Below are 21,812 nucleotides of genomic sequence, written 5' to 3' on the forward strand. Positions count from 1 at the left end.
TATAAATACGTCATATCTTAACACACACAGCACATGTTTAGACTCTAAATGGCCAATTTCTCGCCTCAAATTATCTTAAAACTGCGTTCCGTGACACAGAAAAGTGAGAAACGGCCACTTTTTCAACAACAACATTCTTTCTCTCTCTTTCTTTCTCGGACGCCATTGCTCACTGTAGCCAGAAGCACAACAACCTTGCGCAGCGACCCCTACTGATCGGGCGGGAAATTGCAGCGAGTGTCCGTATCCGCAGACGGATAACGAATACGCAGTCGGAGAAGTATAATGTGGCCTTAAAACAAAATGAGGGTGTGACTGAAGGGCGTCATCCGAAAAGTGTCTTCAGATAAGGTCACAAAATCCGCATTCAGAGGAGGTCTCACACTCTATATATAACCACATTCTTTTCCATGTGTGAATGCAAATCCATCCTCAGGAAGCTAGTGAGAGCCCCTACTCCCCTGATGTCTTCTCACTGAAAGTATTTCTACACTTCCCAGTGCACATATGTTAAAACAATGTCTCTCAATATCCATACTTGTCCGAACTCAATATCACGATATATTGAGCAGCTCACCTCGATAACGATAAATGAGCTATTGTTTGAAGTTGCTAAATGACGTCATCGCCTAATTTGCATAATTGACCATTTGCCTGATATAAGCATGTACGCTGTGACACAGATATCAGTGCTGACACATATATAATTTTTTTGTGTGAGACTGAGTGAAGATACAATTACATTTACACCGCACTCTGTAAGCCAGAGGGTCTCCTCTCTGCCTGTGAGTGCTTTGGGAGGAGGCGGGGATCCCGGCAGCACCCACCGCTTGTTGAGCACATTAACTGCAGAGGAATATGTGCTTTCACGTTAGAGTTTCCAAACACCGCAAAGTCTCCAATAACACCAGAAAGAGTCGGGAGATTTGTCACGAGTCGCTTTTGACAAGAAAAGTCGCTAGGAGGAGTCGGTAAGTCGGCAGATTTAGCGACAAGTTGGCGCGAACGTCACCAAAACCTCACAGGCAGGTTAGCCTAACCCTAACCCTTCCAGTTCCAGGCACATTTAAATGCAATAAATAATCACAACAATCACTATTTAATGTAACTATCTGAATCAGCTATAGATATGTCATCTATATCGATTGTCCTGTCGCCTCTGACGTCAGACCAAAGGATGTTGGCATGCGTAATGGAAACTCAGCCTGACTGAATGAACACAGATGAAACCAGGGACGGACTGGGACTAAAAAGCTGTTGTGATGATCCGCTTTATTTATTTATTTATTTACTTATTGACAAAAAAGTCACTCATCCATTGAAATTAGACTTATGTGTAATCTTGAGAGAAACAGCAGAGCGCCCCCTGGCAGCTCTCAGTGAGCTGCAGGTGAGTAAGGAGGAGAGCGCATCACCTTCTTTTTTTTGTAACGGCAACATCCATAGTCCATAGTTTTCTTTGTTTGATAGGTCAGGTAATGATGGAGCTGTCCAAAATACCGACGCAGGATTAAAATAATAATAATATAAAAAGGTCATATGGACCCGGGGAACAAGGACATCATATATGCCTCTATCCCAGTTATCAGCTCATCGCAGAACGTCAGCTGTACTTTCTGTTCAGTGGCTTCAAATGTCATTCTGCGCTTCCGTTGAGTCTGCTCTTTCTCCATGTGGACAACTCTTGACTCGCGCAAAATCCTCATTTAAATAGGGGGGTCTTAACCACTTCTGCGCCTGTAGTCAATTGCTGCCGCAATCTTAGTAGTTCAACCGCAAAACGTAATCCAGTAGCAGGAGCAGTCTTTATGCTCGCGCAAGCAATTTAGCGCTCTCTATTTGGAATTTTAGTAAATCAGGCCCTAAGAGTTGTCTTTTTGAGACTTAGGATAGCAATGTGTGTATTTGAGCTTCTTCATCAGCTTCATCTTTTTATACATATTTATTATACATTTCTGGCCACGTGTTTGTAAAACTTTTTGCAAATGTTACATAATAGATGTGGTTGAAGTGCCCTCTAGTGGACACAGGAAGTATTGCCTAATAATAAGCTTGTATCGATGTATATAATAATGTAATTAAAAAAAGATTTTTTTTTTTAAAAATGTGAATTATTTGAATATTTAACATAAGAAACATTACAAATTCAAATATGATTTGAGGGGAGGATTGACAGCCCTACTACACACACAGCCAAAAATGACTTTTTTAAAAATTTTATTATCAAATATATCGACAACGGCAAAATGACCGATTTCATAAATTTCGATAATGATTCATTTTCGATATATCGCCCAGCCCTACCTGGAAGTGTTCTCGCTCCAGCTGTTTTCTCGGGTATGCATTGGGTGGTGACTTGAGCATACTTGGGAAAGCCACGTATCCCAAGATGCATTTTGGCGGAACACAGCAACAGACAAAACAAATATAATCCTGAAATAAATATTTTTCTGTGTCCCGTAACGTAGTTTTGAAATCATTTGAGTTAGAAGATTAGGTAAATGTATCATTTATTTTGCCTTTGTAAGTGTTCTTTATTTTGTTTTCTTTTTTTGCAGGGTTTTTTTTATTTTATTTTGGCATTGATCCTCTCTGAGCTTAAAAATAAAACTGCTACACTTTAGATTTATGTTGGGGGTCGAGGACACACACACATTATCCCTGGTTTCCTGAGGCCAGAACATGATTTAGGGGCTCGTCCAATTTATCTCATCCGGTAAGTTTGTTTATTTAATTTGAAATCTCTTCTTGTCTAGTTGGCAGTAATTATTTATAAAGTTGGATAAATTGAGTTCAAGGTGGAAGACATTGCTTTACAACCAACAATAGACTAACTAAATGGATGTAAATAAAGCTGATTTAGCACTAACTGTTAACTTTTTTGAATTTGATGTGCCAATAAATCCTCGAAAACAAGAATTAAAAGAGCTCACTGACAGAAATTTGTTGGGTGAAGTTGAGTGGAGTGATGAGGCTAGCAAAGGAGCAGCTGGAAGATTAGGGATGGGGCCGATCCGATCCAGTAGTGGGTTCCGATACAGACGTAATTGACGGATCGGAAATTTCCGATACAACTGCAGAAATGTCCGATCCGATATGTCTGTGCTTTAATGTCTGCTGAAATGTCTCCACAATAAGTCCCTGACTGCTCTGATAGCTGCCTGCAAAACAAGGAATGGATTTCCTGAACTGAGGTGCGTCTCAATGAGACGCAGAGTAATGATGCATGACTCCGTTCAGGAAATCCATTCCACAGTTTACAGCCAGCTAGCAGGCAAGCATGATTGACTAGAAGTTAACCAGGAAAATCAGCTCCGCTGCAGGTCCTTTGCTGCCGCAGTGATCCCAGCCGTCACCGCTTTAAAACGCCTGCTCGCTGACGACATAAAAACAATGAAAATGTTGAATGAAATTTTTTTTTACCAACAATTAAATCAATGATTAAGGGGCCGTGGTTATTTTTTTCTCGTTTGTGACTCTGTTTATGTGTGTGTGTCTGTGACTCTGTTTATGTGTGTGTGTCTGTGACTCTGTTTATGTGTGTGTGTCTGTGACTCTTTTTGTGTGTGCGCTGCTCTGAGTGAGTGTGTGTGCGTGTTTGAGAGAGAGAGTCTCCTCCCCCAGTAAATAAAGTTAGCTGGATCTCACTTGTAAAGAATTGTTTTAAAAATTGTAAAATTGCCAAGGCTCGATAAAGTCGATATAAACATCTTAAAAGTCATAAGGGCTTGAAGAAAGATTTCTGCATCAAGAACAATCACGTCACAATTCAGACTTCCTAACAATGTTTATTTTTCAAATGAGCACAGTTTCCTCTGCCCCCCCCCCCCCCACCACCACCATATGACACCCACAAGAGGCCCCTCCCCCATCCTGTAAACTCCCATTGCTCCACACATCACCACCTCCACATGGCTCTCGTCAGAGACATAACATGATACTGAAAATGGCCTCCTCCTCCCAGTTCTTATACACAATAGTCTCTTTAGGCTTTACTGATTTGTATTATGGAATACTAGCATTTTTCCACATAAATACAAAGTGTCATGAGCTCAAATGTGGTAATTCCATGTAAACAATGATGATGTTGACCTTTACCACACCCTGTGCTTGCAAGAAAAATCCAACTCACACTTAATATTGTCCATGTGTATAACTTGGGGCTGGGAGATATACAAAAATAAATCATCTGTTCAACAGTTAATATTGCAGCAGTAGTGAAATATAATTTAGAAACAAGAATGCGTCTTAAGGACTCCACTATCACTTGGGACTATGGCAGCATTGCTCTCCTCTTATCTGAAGATATGACAGTAAATGGTATACAAGGGGTGTGAATCACAGGATTCTTCACCATACCATACACAATGCATGGTCCACATACACATACACCAATATATCACCAGTCATAAAGACCACGATATCTGTCTCAGTGAAGAAACCAAAAGTTAATGTTGCCACAGACATGCTAGACCTGCTGTCACAGATATGTTACCACTGACATGCTATCACAGACATGTTAAACATGCTATTACAGACATGTTAAACATGCTGTCACAGACATGTTATAACAGACATGCTACCACAGCCATGTTACCACTGACATGCTACCACAGACATGCTATCACTGACATGCTATCACAGACATGTTAAACATGCTGTCACAGCCATGTTACCACTGACATGCTACAACAGACATGTTACAACAGACATGTTAGACATGCTACCACATTCATGCTGTCACTAACATGCTATCACAAACATGTTACAACAGATATGCCACCACAGACATGCTGTCACTAACATGCTATCACAGACATGTTAGACATGCTGTCACAGACATGTTCCACTGACATGATATCACAGACATGTTACAACAGACATGTTAGACATGATATCACAGAATAAATCATATATAACATATATTTTTTAATAAATAACTCAGCTGTGGTTTCTGTTAACAGTCTGTAAAACATAAATAGAATATATTATATGTTTTTATATTTTAAATTTTTCTCTTATATCTGATTCAATGATTTTGACAGACCAATGCCAAAGTATCATGTTGTTCATCCCTAGTACATTACACACAGAATTTAAATCACTAAACTATTTTTTTCCTCTCTTTTAAGCGGGAAATTAACGTAGGAAATGGTTGTTATATCCTTACGTATTCTCCTATCTGACATCTTTTAATTCTCTTAAAGGGATGCTCCTGTTTGCTCAGACAGTCAGATACTTGGTCCAGTCCGTGTCCAGATAGATTTCTATGAAATGAAACCATCACACACTCAATGAAATACTTGTTTACCTCATAATTTTCATGTTGTTTTAAAGATTAGTTCAAGAGCAAAGAGGCGTCGTTCTGAGTAACAGCAGCTGCAGGGTGAACTTTGTGGACCGCTGTCTGAGAGCATGATGTTCCAATCTGAATTTGCAGTGATACAGATTCCATGTAGACACAGATCACAATGCTGTGGGTGACTGAAACAATTAGTAATAAAGTAATTATCCAACTATTCTGCCAACTGTTTTATTTCTTCCGGTGATTGTAGCTTTTTAAATGTGAATATGTTCTGGTTTCTTTGCTCCTCTATGACTGTAAAACAATTGATTTAATAGACCAGAAAATAATACTTCAATCTGTAGTATATGTTTCATGTTGATTTCAATAGGAACATAAAAGAAAGACATGAAAGTCATATGCTGATATTATTCCATATTAATAAAGTTCATAAAATAAAATAACCTTTTCTGTCAACCTTCATTTTGGACAGGTGTATATCAGTGGTGTACTGTTGTGTGTACACACACACTGGTGACAGGTTAAATATTCAATTCAGGGACTGAGTTAAAGTTACTACTATGTTGTGTCTATGTTTACTAATAGAATAAGGTGCATGCAAGCTAATGCTATCTAACTTGCAAACTGAGACACTTAAGCACCGTCTTCTCTGTTATCATTTGAAATAGGCTGCACACAATGTGTGAAAAAGAGGAGCAGACAAATCAGCTGTTATTTTAAAAGTTAACACAATATTCAATGTTTTCTAATGTCATGTACACATACTGAATGTGTTTTAGCCTTAACCAAGCTGTGAAGCCTTGGAGAATTACTGAAAGTTCAAAAATAAAATGCATATGGTTGGGATGTCTGTTATTTTCATTTCAAGGGAAATGAGGCCAATCCCATTTTTAGCAGGTTTATCTGTGTTTAAAAAACTTAATATGTTGACTAATTTTAAATGACAGACAACAAGCAATACTATTCTGTCATAGCAGAATAGAAATATTTAAGAGAAAAAAATGTTTGCTCGTGTTTGCGTAAACATTTTATCCTGAAATGTGTAACTAGGGTTGGGAATCTTCATCAGCGAAGCAATACGATACGCATCTCGATACACTGCCAACGATTCGATACATTAATGATTAATGTAATTTACCAGCGATACGATTCGATACGATTCTCCCACCTATCACAATACAGTGCGATACAGTACGATTTAATTTTAACACAATATGATGCAGTGTGATACGATATGATGCGATGCAGAAGAAAATTATGCTATCGAATACATAGTAGTTCTCAAGTTATGGCACTTAAAGCATTAAAGCTGGCTGTGACTTTTATTTCGAAACATAGGAAATACAGAGATCAGAGAGTTTAATTGTGCTGAGATGTACTGCTTTGAAGCAGAGACAATGGATTGTTCACAGGTATCTCTGGAACGGATACAAGTATAACCTTTCACAAAAATCTGAAAAGATAACTGTTATGTATGAGCCGAAATGTGTTATACCATTTGCTACCAGTAGATGGCACTAAGCAACGAGTGCATACGTTCTTGATTACAATAAAAGAAGCACTGAAGAAGTGAGTGAATGTGTCTGCGTAACGCTGTGTGTAAAAGTGTTTACATATTGACTTAAACGGGGGCAAAATAACAACAACTCATGTCTCAAGTCTGGAGACGTTTTCAAGAAATTTTATTCAGTTCTTCTAGTTGCCGAGTTCGCTGATGCTATGGCTAGCGCAAGTCAATGATACAAGTTAGCATGGCATTCAAAACACTCATACCGACTCCACAGTGCACCCGAGGCAAATCGATTGTAACGGCAGACTATCGATGTACATATCTGTGTTGACAGAATAATATTTGAAACAAAACTAACGTCGCATCGCATGAATTTTTGAGGGACTACTTTCTCAGCACTATACTTCCGACGTCTCCATCACACCGGCTGATTTGGAAAATAGGTCTTATGTCCAAAATTCCAAACTATCACTTTAAGTTTGTTGTGCTGCTGGTGTATTTAACAGTGACACGGCACGACACATTTTATTTATCCAGCTCTCCATCTCACTTGTAAAAGCCGAAACTTTTCCACACACTTGACGCCAACCAGCGAGTTTATCACGTCAGGTTGTTCCTCCATGTCTCTACCATCTCTGACCTGACTCGCTGCCTCGGGCTGCGGAGAGAACTCAAATGAGAAATAGACCAGTTTTTATAGTTTATATACGTTTATAATAATAGATATTATTCGGTTTATATCGATGCAGATGTTTTAGATACGATACATCTCAAGTTCATTCGGATTTTGAACCGATGCAGACGCTTGCCATCGATGCAACCGCATCGTATATGTTCATATCGATATACCGATGCAAATCGGTGAATCTTCCCAACCCTAGTGTGAACTACAGGTGGCAGAAATCATCTACTTTCTGATGCATCGTGAGTCTCTCTTCAACGATTATGAATCAATTAGGCCAAAATGGAAACAAATGAATTAAGAAAAATGGTAGCGTTTTAACACTGTACTGGTTGTTAAATGTACAGACTAGGGATGCACCGATTGCCATTTTTGGGGCCGATTCCGATTTTTCGATTTTTCAAGAAGTTTGACCTGCCGATACCGATTTAGCCAATTTTTTAAAACCACTTTTCTGCATACAGAAAGATATATTTTTTTGCATCTTTTCTCTTTAATAGAAACATTTAAACATAGAAATACAATCAGTTAACATCCAATATCCAACTAAAAATACAAAAACGAATCACTATAAAATAGAAGTATATATACAAAAGCAATTGTCATGATACATTTGAACATGCTACCATGGAACATAATAACTTAAAGTGTGACTTTTTGAACAGATTACCACTATAAAATAGAACTAAATAATGCTGTGGAATATTCACACACATCTTAAAACTGCAGTGTTATGGAACCATGTTGTTCACATCCAATATCCAACTAAAAATACAAAAACGAATCACTACCTCTATATGTAGTTTATTTAAGTTTAAACCTATTTCACAACATAGTACCTACACACAAATAAGTGAATGACCTCACTCTCTCTCTCTCGCTCGCTCTCTCTCTCTCTCCCGCCCCGTGCCAACAATGCCTCACGCTCTCTGCGCACACAGGTTTAAATGACAAACAAACAAATGCTGATCAAAAGTTTTGTGCAAGTGATTTAAGGTCCTGACTCTTGTCTTAAATATGACAGGCTTCGTTCAGTGATTGAAACAAATATATAAACATGAATGAAACATTTACATGCAAAGCGTGTAGCGCCGCGGCTGCGCGGGTGTTGTGTAATCAAATACACCGGTATGGCCGTAGATGAAAAATTCATATCATAACGGGAAAAAAAACGTATTCGGTGTGAACCGGTATACCGCCCAGCCCTACACTCTACTACATGTGCGTGTAGTCGCGTGCACGTGTGTTGCTGATGCTGCGCGATGCGGGTGCATTTTGATCAGCTTATTAAAATCGGAATATTCTGTCTGATCGGCCGGTCACCGATTACTCCGATTAATCGGTGCATCCCTAGTACAGACACCCAACCATTGCATCACTGCATCATTAAATTCAATACTGTAGATGGCGCAATGCCACTGATTTATGTCTGATACAGATACCAATATCACAAACTCCAGTATCTGCCGATACCAATGCCAGTCCGGTAGTCATTTGAGATGTTTTAAACTACGAAGCTGTTCATTTCAAGAAGAAGAAACAAAGTGACCACAACATGACTCATCCAGTGACTTTGACGGATACAGATAGTGAGTATTGTATCAGCTCATCCCTATTCAATACACCTAAACCAGTGACGTGCGGTGAGCTCTAGGGTAGGCAGGCAGTCACGGACCAAGACGTACACACTAAATTATTATTTCATATGTTGCAGACAGTGCACCATGCAATCTGAGAATATCAAGATTGTAGGACTGTACAATAACAGAACTTAAACGGGGTGTGTGCGTGCGTGCGCGTTAAAACTTGCTTAGTTCATTTGAAGACGCCGTTCCTTCTTCACAAAGTTGTCCATGACAGAGTTATAAAAATCTCCTGACTTGGCCTTCAGTTTACAGAGTCTACAGAGTTTACAGTTGCTCTGTCCTTTTTCACTGTCCACTCCTTTTGAAAACGTATAATGTTCTGTCCCTTCCTTTGGAGAAGGTCCGGTAACTCAGGCGTGGATCTCCTTAAGAAATGTTTAAGCCTCTCTTGTCGAGCCATCATTACACTTCCCGCTAAATTGCTGGACGTAAAACATCGAGAGGTTGTGACGGTGTTGACAATTCACGAAAGCAATGTGAACGTAAATGCAGCACAAACATAGTACAGTTATGTCAATAGGCAGCATAGCGATGTGCTTTTTGACTTACATTTTAACTATACGGGAAACTGAGTGCACAAGTCGCTTTTATTAGACTATGAAAATCACCAAATGCAGACACATTCAAAACTGTAGTAATCTGAAATTAAAAAATACAAATTTCAAAAAATAATCACACCTTACATGAACTCAACCTTAAATTTCCCCTGACAGCCTAAGGTAGGCACTGTCTACCCTGCCTACCCTGACTGCACGTCACTGACCTTAACCAGTAAACATCACACAGCATTAATATGTATGTAACCTTGTAAAGCTGACGTGGAAAAAAGCAAGCTGAACAAAGGCCACACATTGTTTGCTGTGAAACCAAACTCACACAAGCAACATGTCACGTTAGCACCAAGAGGTGGGGAGGATAAACAAATGGCTCCTGTTGAGTCCCGACCAGCAAAAAATTGAGCAAGTGATGACAAATCTTTCACTAAACTGAGAAAACATGACGCTCATCACAAACTCTGTCACTCTTTTCATTGCTAAGAATAAAGAAAGAATCATCTTTGTGTTTCTTTCCTTGGTTTTCAGTGAAATATGTTAACCCTAACCCATGCCAATGGAAGAAAATACAATTGAGTATTTAAGTAAGCATCAATTTAGCTGCAGAGTGCCATAGTAAATGATATTAGACACACAAACTGGGCCACACTGGGTCTAGTGACGAATAGGTTTTAAAAGAGTTTAAATGCCACACAGATCCCCAGACACATAACTCAATCAGAGGAGCTCAGTGTCAAACCTGATAACATATGATGCTTGGCTGAGACTGATGTGTCATTTATCATGATTGCACAACATCCTGCCTCAGTACAACTACTTACAGCAGCTTGATCTGGCTGCTGGGGGTGTTTACACTCAAAAAGATTGCACCAAGAGTTTGAACTGACATTTGAAGTGCCATTGCAGGGTTTCCCCAAGTGCATTACAAGCCTGGTGGGCCGCCAGGCTTTACTTGCCCCCCCGCCAGGCTTAGTGTTGCTTGTTTACTATTTAAAAAAAAAAATGTTTATACACCACAGCTTTTTCTATTTCGGGGAACAAGGCCGCTGCACTCCCATGTAAGGTGCAGCGCCCAAGTGCCAATTGAAACCCAAGTCACACAATCAAATAAGTCATTATTATTACGGTGATATTGCTCTTGTCAATAAAGATGTTATATTTAGGGATGGACCGATAATTCGGTGGCCGAAACACAGTGAGTACACTGTGGAACAGCACCTATTAAATGCTGGAAAGTCTCTTTGTGCAAAAAGCGAAACTTGGCTACTTGGCGCAGATTATGAACTCCCCGTGTCATTCACTTAACATCAGAGAACATTCTCTCTCTTTGAACAGTTAACTAAAGAGATCAGCTTATCTGATGCATCTGTTATTCCCTTAATTCCAGCATTAACGCGTCTTTTCCATAAAGTTTTTAGACCACAGAGTGAAAACAATGAAAAGTGCGCTCTGCTCTTAAACGTCTGTAGGGCTGCAACTAACGATTATTTTAATAATCGATTAATCGGTCGATTATTTTTTCGATTAATCGATGAATCGGTTAAAAAAAAGAAACATTTGTAATTGCCACATCTTTATTCAAAAACGGGACATTTCAAGTTCACAGTGCAGACTAAAGTGTAAAAACAACTGGTTATTGCTCCAACGTCTCTGAGCTATCAAAAGTAATATTAAATTATTTAAAAAAAATCAAAACTTACTAGAATAACACAAAAAAAACATACAATGTATGATATACATACATTTACAGGTTAAAGTAAACATGTATTTTTTTATACTAATTTAAGTATATTTAATATGTTGATTTTGACCCTGTCTGACAGCCTAAGCTGTAAGTGCTTATACACCCCCCCCCACACACACACATACTTTAACCAGCTTTCGTTAGTTTAATAAACTGTTCATGTTTGTAAAGCTGAATAATTAATAAATTAACCCACTAAACGGGGAACATGAGAGACTAATGCTACATGTCCTTACTTCCTTACTCCCTTCCTTGTCACGGAGGACTCCGACGTGTTTTCTTTTTAGGTGCTGGTTAATCACCGTGGTTCTCCCGTGCCACGCCATTTCGCTCTTGCAAAGATTGCAGCTAACACACTTTTTAGGTCCATGAATGGTAAAGTGTTCCCACAGTTTAGAAGATTTCGGCCGAACGGTTTTCTCCGCCTCCGCCATGTTTCAAGTCTAAAATATAAGTTGTCGCTCACTCTAAAACTTTCCCGCACCTGCGCCGCTTATTCGCTCGACTATTCACGCGCACACAAGGCTCGCTGTGGGCGTGCATCAACCGGCATGAAACAGTCGGCATCTGTAAACAGTTCCGCGCCTAGGAGCGACGTATTAATCGCGCGACTCAACGAATCGATAATTAAATTAGTTGCCAACGCTTTTAGTAATCGATTTTTATCGATTTTATCGATTCGTTGTTGCAGCCCTAAACGTCTGTCACCACATTTTACTAAAATCTACTTATATCACCTGCACTTTATCGTGACTGTACTCCATCCTTGTCATAAAGATCATTATTTGTATGTGGGGATAAAACACCTTGCGAAATGGGTCCGGTCTGCTTTGGATACGGAGAGATCGCTTGGAGACGCAGAAGCGCAGTAGCGGCGAACGGCGCAGGAGATGGAGAAGAAAACTAAAAAAAAGGGACTATTTGTCTGCACCAGATGAATGGGCACTACCACTTTTTTGTATTTATGTTGATTTATTTTACTTTTAAATCTGACCATTGCATGGCTTGTTTTAAGATTCACTGGCCGATTACTTAATTAGAATCTAACTTAAGTGAAAAAAATTGATATTACTTATTTTAATTTCAAGAGTGTGTTTATTTGTAAGACTCTATAGTTGGTGTTTAAGTACTGTTAATAAAAGTCTTACAATAACACATAAATAACAATAACAAAACTTTTTTTTACAAAAGCAGATTGGGCCGCCGGTGGGATGCCCGAGAGGCACCACCACCGGGCTTAGCAGGTTTTCTGGGGAGAAACCCTGCATTGTGTGAGGTACTGATCGCACCATTAGATCCAAAGTTTGTGTCCAGTGATGTATATATATATATATACGACCAGTCATTGCGCTCGTGTCCATCCTGGCATCAAACACAAGTAGAGAGGCGGAGAGTTAATAAACATGATGTCCAATGAGGACACTGACAGGGAGAGAGAGGGCAGCAAACCTGAACAGAAGATAATATGTGCCACTCAGAAGTCTGTTTAAGATGAGATAGCATAAGATAGTCCTTTATTTGTCCGACAGTGGGGAAATTTAAAGCGTTATTTTACAGCAAGAGACTTAATTTACAGTAAGAGACATTTTTCAGTTATTTCTGTCATGCTAAATCTTGTTGGAGTGGCATAATAAAGCCCTTTGTGATTTTCAGTTAGCTTATGTCAAATATATTAAAGCGGAACTCGACAGGAAGTTCCTATTAACGCTGTTTTTTTGGTGTGTATCAGCGTCATTACCTTGTTTATGAAGCCCTGAAGGTTTGAAACAAACAGTTCAGCCATTGCTGAGAACGCTGTGTTTATTGTAATCTTGCGGCTCTACGAGATCTCTGAAAATCCCGCAATAATTACGTAAACATCGGTTCTCCTGAACAGCAGATCATCCTGCTCCGGGCACAAGTCCGGGCACATCCGGTTGCGTACATTGAACCGCAGAAGAAGAATAACGTCCGTTGATGAGGTGTTTCACGAGCGACAGTAGCTATGTCACAAATGCGAGACCGCGGCCGAGGAAGGGTGGATTTGTCGACCGGATGTTGTCAAATTACGTCACATCGCAGCGCCGTCGGCTGTCCCGAATGAACCGGTCCACCTCGACTGCTCCGTATGCGGCCGAGATATGCGGCCGACGTTAGCTTGTTTTTGAAGGATAGGTCTGGGGTATCCTTCGCCGCCGACCATATCCCACAATTCTTTGCGCGCCAGCAGCAAAACTTTTTCAATCCAACATGGCGGACGTGTTGCGGGAGAAGCGAGTTCGTTTTCATACGTAAGTATTACAAATCAGAATGAAATAAACAAAACAAGGTTTAACAAATTAAACGTTTCTTCTGTTTTAAATGTTCCGCTATTTATGTAATTAATAAGCACAAGTCACAAGACTGACCGCCGCATTTGCTGTTCGCTGTTCGCCGTGTGCTGTCTGTAAGCACCGTGAAACGGTAGTTTCAATCACGGCGTAACTTTCAAACTTTTGTTTTAACTTAAACTTTAATGAACATATACGTGGTGGTTTTATATCATACTTATTTCACCACACACTGATTGTAGTTGGTGGCAAGAAAGAAACATACGTTAATCATTTTATTTTCTAATAAAATGATGCTCGATGTATTCTCCTCAGAGGTGAGGTCACCTCTTCACTCTGGCAAAGACATAAATGTTGTTGTTGTATTTCCTAAAAGAGAAGCGTAATGTTATTATGCCTATAATGATAATTTTAACTGTGAGAGGGGGCAGCAACATGTCATTTAAACCCCTGTGCTAAAACTACATCTTCCCTTGTTGTCTTTTGTCTCTGAAAAGTACTGTTTTGCAAAGAATGGACCTGCAGGAAATGTAACTCCCTTGCAGGCCAAAAAAACAACTTAAAAAGACAACTTAAAATAAATATTAGGAAGGATACGGTATGTAGTATGTATATATATTAGTTTGATGTCTGTTCGGTGTTTTACATTACATTTGGTTTATCTTGGGCATTAATAATATACTTTTGAAATGCACTTTCATTGTTGTTGTTGACTTGATGAATCCCCTGTTTCAGGATTGCAAGTGTCAGAATGGGGAAGCCCACTGCTGCAACTTTGCCCTGCGATGTCCTCAGGGATGGAGTGCTTCTGTCCCAGCACCTCATCCATGAGGACAGACAGACCAGGGCAAAGTTGCAGCAGTGGGTGAAGAGGAGGACGATTGGGTGGAGGAGGAGGAGGATGATGATGATGATGATGTGGAGGACCCAAACAGACCAGAACCTCAGAGGAGGAAGAGGGACAGAGACGGTGAATTGATCGACCTACTCAGGGAAGAAATGAGGAGAGAAATGAGAGGAGGATGGAGAGACTCCTCCCTATCCTTCAAAGATGTGTCCTCATATTTATTATATTTTTGTTTACATTTTTTGATAATAAATACACTGTTAAATAGTATCTTGGATTTTATTATTTTAACATAAAAAGCTATATATGTATGTGTGTGTATGTGTGTATATGTGTATATATATATATATATATATATATATATATATATATATATATATATATATATATATATATATATATATATATATATGTGTGTGTGTGTGTGTGTGTGTGTGTAAAAATGTAATACACAAAACAAGCACTATTAACAACATTTACATTAAATAGAATATAAATGTCTTGGTTGAGAAGATCCAGAAGCACAACCAGGGCTTCTCTGCTCAAACTGAAGTCTGCCCATGTGTCGTCCTGCCTGAAGAATCTTTCCAGCATGAGAACAAACATGTTGATCCTACAATAGTGAAGACAAACTACTTACTACTTTACTTTTACAGCTTAATAATTTCTTAGATTTTTTGAGAAAGTTTTTAAGCTGATGACTAAAACTATATATGTGTGTATACACATGTGTATGTATATATAGATATATACACAAGATTATGTTTACTTTCTGTTTCTGTGAAGTAGGTGCTACATGACAAGCTCTACAAGGGAATATGACTCCTGGTACAGTGACATGTTCATTGTATTATATCTGATGAGCTTGGATTAAGATTACTGTTTAATTTACTGCTGTAAATTTTAGTTTGGGCTCAGATTTAAGTACTTAATATACATATGGCTGGTTTAATGTACAGTGACATATCAGATTATACTGTATACAATTATGATAGGATTGTATGGCTGCAAAGTGACATTTATTATGCGTCTATAGGATTTCTATAGGAGTTCACAGCATAACCATGTTTATTTTACCTGTTCATGTTTGTCTTTCAACCTGAGAAACATCACACGCCGGCATCTGTGGTAAAGGTTCTTCATATGTAATATTAATATTGTTATTATTATTATAATAATCTAAAGGCTCCATCCAAACTAAACTAAATTAAAATGAATGGTAAACGTACCTAAAACAGACTAAACACTATACTACTATAACTAATTTACAACTAAATAATGATTGTAATGATATAATAATGAATTGTTTTGAAATAATGAATCGTTCTTTAAGATAGTTAGCGCAGATTTAGACTATTTTACGTACACTAATACTAATAAAGTAGCTCTAGCCCGATCGGGAATCGGGAAGAATTGGTGACGGCTTGCCGCTTAGCGACGGCATGCTAACTGGTTAGCGTCGTCTACCGCGTGCCGTAAAGAAGAAGTAGAAGAAGAAGAGGTAGGCTAGACCGTCTCATTTCGCAGCGTTTGACTTCCGAGTCCTCCGGCGGCTGCGGTCCACGGCGATTGCGGTCCACATCGGCCGCGACCGACGTCGACCGCGGTCCTGTATTTGGGACATAGCCAGTGTCTTCTGACTCTGGGTCTGACTCCGGGTCAAAGTCATAAAAGGGACTGCAGTGGGGAGTCGTGAAGAAGCTATTTTTAAACACTGTTAAAACAATGTTTTGATAATGAGGAGCAGTGCATCCATCGTTCCAGAGCGGGGAGCTGCGCTTCTGAGAGCTTGTGTGCTGAATAGTACTGGCCAATGACAAGACTCTGTCTTCTGGGGGTGAAAGTTCACTCTGAAACATCGCGGCTGACAAACAACGTCAGAAAAGAGGATTTCAATCGGCTCGTTTTAGGCAACTAGGAGGTTTTTGACCATAAAAACAAGTTAATATATGTAAGTAGACCTCCATAACTAACATTTATGTGCAACAGGACCACTCTATGTGACCTTTAAGACCTACATTTAAAGGGGAAATAAGTAGTTTATAGTGCCATCTAGAGGAGAGGCTGAAATTTACAACAAAGACCTGCTGCTCTGCTCACCCCCTCCCTTCCCTGAGCGCTACGGTATCCGCAGCTGGTCAAATGTCGTCCTCGTCGTCTTTCTCCGTGTCAGCAGATGAGGTTCGTGAGGCGAGGGAGAGGGCGAGCTACCGCGGCCGTAGCAGACGAAGCGGAGAGAGAGGAGGCGGGACTTCCGCTACAAGTAAAGAGACGCTTGTTTTGTTCTCTCGCGTTTGTCCTTACAGGCTCCGGTAGAAACATGGCGTCTCGCTGCTAACAGTGGCAATGCAACCGCGGTCCGCGGTCATGTTATTTAACATGACTTTTTGAAACACTACGAAAATGAAACAAAAACTATTATACAGCGACTAGACAATGCAAGAGCACATAATATGTATAAAAAAGTGGATTTTGGGTTATATAAACCCATAAATACTACATATTGTACCTTTAAAAAGAATCAGAGTAATATAAACAACTGTATGGGTTTATTCTGGTTTTATTCGGTAACGTTAAAACATTATTTAACGTAATGTTAAATAAGAATTGCCTTTTCTTCTTATAGAGTTCTTGATTTCTTCATTGTCTATTTGTATGTTGAATATCTGACATAGAAGTGAGTGGGGAAGTGATTAGTAAGCATGTGAAAGATACATATTAATTATGTGTTGTCAGCCAAAATGACTAAACAAAATGTCATCGAATATGGGATCTTTTTTCCCTGGGACTCATAAAATGTCTCTGGGACCCATCTAATAGGACCATCCTTGGGTCCTGGGAAACATTACATTTAAAACCAAGCAACATCACTGTGTCACTATAAAGAGGCACCAAAAAACACGCAAAACACACTGCACAGGTGTGATGTCTGCACCAGATGAGGGGCATGCACCCTTGTTGTCTGATATGTTCGATGAGATTGTCCTAAATATTTTTATAGTTTAAGTACATAGGTAAGTACACACAGTCGCAGCCATAACAACAAAATTAGATTTAAAAAAAAAACAATGGTACAGAAGTGGCAGAATAATTTATTGTTTATTATTTTGGTCTCTGTATTTTCGGCCAAGTGTTTTCTGAGTTTCAGATTTCGATTTCGGCCAACAATTTTTAGAGAAAGTCAGCGATTTCATATCACGGCATGGGATTTTTGATCCACTGCTGCCTCCACTAAGATCAAATGTCTTATTTTGTGAATTTGGTTCATTTATATGTATCTCAATGACATAAACTTACTAAACCAGGCAGAAGTAAACCAGCAGCTACAGTGTCCATGCATGAAAACTTCAATGTCCAGTCTGGAGTGTTGCAAGGCCCAGACAAAGGTTCACCCCCTCTATCTCTTCTGAGCAACATAACGTCAAGGAGATCTGAAGTTTGTCACTTTGTAAACCACTTTCTGATAGCTGGGATAAAGCTTCAAAAATAATCACAAAATAGTAGGCTTGCATAGATTTAATTGATTAGCATTCTTTAAAGTGGATACAATCAGTTTTTCAATGCATGTCCATTGACAGCAGAGCCAGCTTGTTTGTCACATGCTGGTTCCAGGGTCAGGGAGTAGGCAGAGCACAGTCAGCACTAACTATGTGATAATATCCACAACTTCAATTGTACCTCTAAGGTTAACTTCTGATGGTTTTATTTGTTTGCAGGATGTCAGAAGGTATTCCAGGCTTCACCGCTCTACACATCTGAAACAACTATTTCTGTCCTGAGAAGTCCCACTGAGTATGGTATTTAGCTTCCATCCCTTCAGGACATTACCAGGTTGCAGTCTTCATGGTAGTGAACATTACATAACTCTGGAGTGTTGCCAGGCCCAGACAAAGGTTCACCCCCTCTATCTCTTCTGAGCAGCAGAACGTCCAGTCACCAGAAGACTAAGACCTGGATGACTGAGAACCTCCACCGGCAGATTGTCCCAACATCTCAGGTCATCTTTAGGATATGTGTGGCTCAATATTGGACTATGCAGCAGATAATGATGTAAAATCATGATGGGGAGGCTTAAAAGTTTGAAAGACCTTCATGTGGAGGATGAAGCAGTAGACAATGAATGAAGGTGTGCACTGCAGTGCAGATACAATCATTTTCTTATGTTTAATAAGAAATATTAAGTATTACTATTAGTACTACAGACGATAATATAAGCCAAGTCATCAGATAAAAGGGAAAAAAATCGATCAAACATATCAGCAAAAAATAAATAAACCATCGGCTGCACCGACACTCCTCTCAGCCGACCTCTATTATATTTTACTGTAAAACAGGTGAATGAATAAGAGAGACATTTCAGTGCACGTATGAGTCTTATGGAGACATTAGAAGGTGGCCACACAGCAGAGAGGACACTGCGTTACGAAAGGCCCTGCTGCCTCTGACTCTTTTTTTGGTGCATTGAGTCGCAACTCTGATGGGACAGACCATGTGACCAAACTGTGCACAGATTCAACAACAACGTGTGCAGCTATAATATGAACAAGCACATCCACACGACACACAGTCACTTTAACATATGTGGAGGAGGAGGTCCAGACCCGGGAGAAGGTCCCGGCCACTGCGGCTGTCCTTGAAGAGCCAGGCCGGGCAGACAGTCTCCTCCCGGCCGCCTCACACTCCCAACCTCCCTGCACTGCAGTGGAGCACTTTTCAACAGAAACAGCACAGGACCACGCCAAAGTGCGTATGTGCGTCATATCTAACAGCTGCGGAGAGAAGTGCAGAGCAGAGACGTGTTTTCATCTCTTTCTTACCTGATATGACGTCCCCTGGTGCCGCTTTTTTCTCGTTCATCGCGTCCCGCAGTTTCACCTCCTCCCGAGCCTTCTCCCCGATGCAGCCACACCAAGCAATGTTTCCCGCGGTACCGTTACAGCCCAAAAAAGCCCAGAGGAAACACAAGAACCGCAACGAGAGAGCGAACGGACTTCCCGCGCTGCTCAGTCACTGAGCCCGTTAACTTCGCCGAGCCTCGCTTCCTGTTTCACCGGAGAGAGAGAGAGAGAGAGAGAGAAAACACGGGCGGACATGTGGGGGTCTGGAGTGTTTTCAGAGGGGGGTGGGGTGGGGTGGTGGGGAGCTGGTGGACCCCAGTCTGTCAGTCTGCCCCTCCCATCCTCCTCCTCCTCCCCCCTCTGCTGTGCTCGGGACATCCGGGAGAGATGCTGCTCTCCTCACAATGACCCTGCATTACATGTTGGTGTCAACTATTTAGTAGGATAGTTGCATTTTTTTATGTGGCATTGTCACATTATGATTATTAACAGTGATTTGCAAAGCTGACCATATGAGATCAGACTCCAGGATTTCTGAGGTCATGGGGAAGTCAGACGTCCAACTAATGGCACTCTTCCACTAACGCAACTCACCTTGGCATGGCACAGTATGACACTGGTACTTTTCCTGCTCTGAAGAGGTTCCAAGCGATCTGAAGTGATACTATGCATGACATCATCAGACTGCCGGCCACTGATTGGTCAGAGAGTGTCGTCACTGAAAGAGTCACAAGAATCAATGTCCATCTGTAGATCAGTTAAAGCTCCCGTAGAGTGGTCCTATCTCACATATATGTGAGTTATGGAGGTCTACTTACATACATTAACTTGTTTTTATGGTCAAAAACCTCCTAGTTACTGGAAACAAGCAGATAGAAATCTCTCCTCACTGAAGCTCTCCTCAATCGAGCTGTTTCAGACTGAAATATCACCCCCAGAAGACAGACTGTGTTGTGATTGGCCAGCCAACTAGAGCTGGGACGATTAGTCGACTTCAAAAATTTGTTGAAGCCCAGTTCCAAACAACCTTCTTGATGAACTCTCACTCAAATCCAGTGGTGGCAGTTAATATGCACTGGAACGCTCGTTGTCACTGGAGCATGGAGGAATAAACAGCAAAAAAACATGTCTACGGTCGTCAAAAGTGTTGGAATTTTGTTTACCCTTAACTCTTCTAACAATGTGGTTGTTTGCAGACTATGCACCAGGGGCGGCCGGTGTATAGGGACGATTTGGGCGACGCCCTTCCAACTAGGAGGAGAAAGATCATTTTTTTCCTCAGCAATTCCAAAGATCCTTAGTACTAATATTCCTTTCAGTCGTCTCTGCCACCATAGGTAGTTATTATCAGTGTTCTAGACATATTATCTGTCATTGTCCAATCAGAATCGTCAGATTCAAGTCACGTTTTATGGTTCCGCCTCTTCTGGGGCGATTTGACTGACGTGAAGAATCGCCCAAAAATTCTCCCATTGACTCTCATGTTAAAAACTTTTTTTTTCGAAAAACATACCCTACAATGCATTTTTAATGAGGATTTATGTGCATGCACTAACGTGCTTACATCATATGTAAATTGAGCAAAGAGAGGAGGGGATAACTTCTCTTCACTTCATGTCTCTTGATAAGTTGTTTGTCTCTGCTCGCGGCGCTCTGAGCGAAGCTTACTGTTTTAAAAATACACGGAGGATTGTGCTCGTTTAATCGGTCCCAGCACTAACTGATAAGTACACGTAGTTTGACCAGTGCCACGGAGTTCACGCTTTCATACGTGTTAGCTGTTTATGGCTCGGAGCAGCGGACAGCAGTCATTTGAAGCTACGTTAGTTAGCTTGTTTGCTAACATTGTTGATGTTTGTATTGCTCTGCTCAGGGTTTAAGGGTGCTTTCACACCAACAGCAGTTGGTGCGCACCAAACGATCCATTCGAACCAAAAACTCTAGGTCGTTTCGTTTTCGTTGGTGTGAAAGCATCAATCGCACTCGGGTCCGCACCAAATCAAGCGGACCGAGACCGCTAAAAAGAGGTGGTCTCAGTCCGCTTGACTCCGCACCAGAGTCTGACATTTGGTGCGGAGTCAAGCGGTGAGAACGCGAACTCGGGTCCAAATCATATTCTGCAGTAAATGCCATGGACATAGGCTACCTTGTAGGGCTTTGGAGCAATCTTCGTCACATTCATGAAAATATCGTGTCTCCTCTGCCTGAAATGACGCGCTATACGTCTTCGCCGACTCCAGCGCATCAGCTGATTGTGCTCCAGACGCAGCCGCGACTCATTCTCAAATTGGATATTTTGCCAAAAATGGCCAATACAGAGAATGTAATAAACGAAGATGAGAGCAAGTAGCAATGTGCGACCATGTTGCTCCATAGT

At 40.5% G+C, this 21,812-nt stretch overlaps 1 protein-coding gene across 1 annotated transcript in view; it reads right to left on the reverse strand.

The window, feature by feature from the left end:
- Positions 1–19,541, reverse strand: part of hspa12a (heat shock protein 12A) — a 57,638-nt gene extending 38,097 nt beyond the window's left edge. The window contains exon 1 of the mRNA XM_083897347.1: positions 19,415–19,541. Coding sequence (XP_083753473.1) covers positions 19,415–19,454 — 40 coding nt within the window. The 5' untranslated portion in view covers positions 19,455–19,541. The remainder of the gene's footprint in view (positions 1–19,414) is intronic.
- Between the last annotated feature and the right edge of the window lie 2,271 nt (positions 19,542–21,812).

This window comes from Microchirus variegatus (assembly GCF_963457635.1).
Source record: "Microchirus variegatus genome assembly, chromosome: 11".
NCBI classification, from domain to species: domain Eukaryota; kingdom Metazoa; phylum Chordata; class Actinopteri; order Pleuronectiformes; family Soleidae; genus Microchirus; species Microchirus variegatus.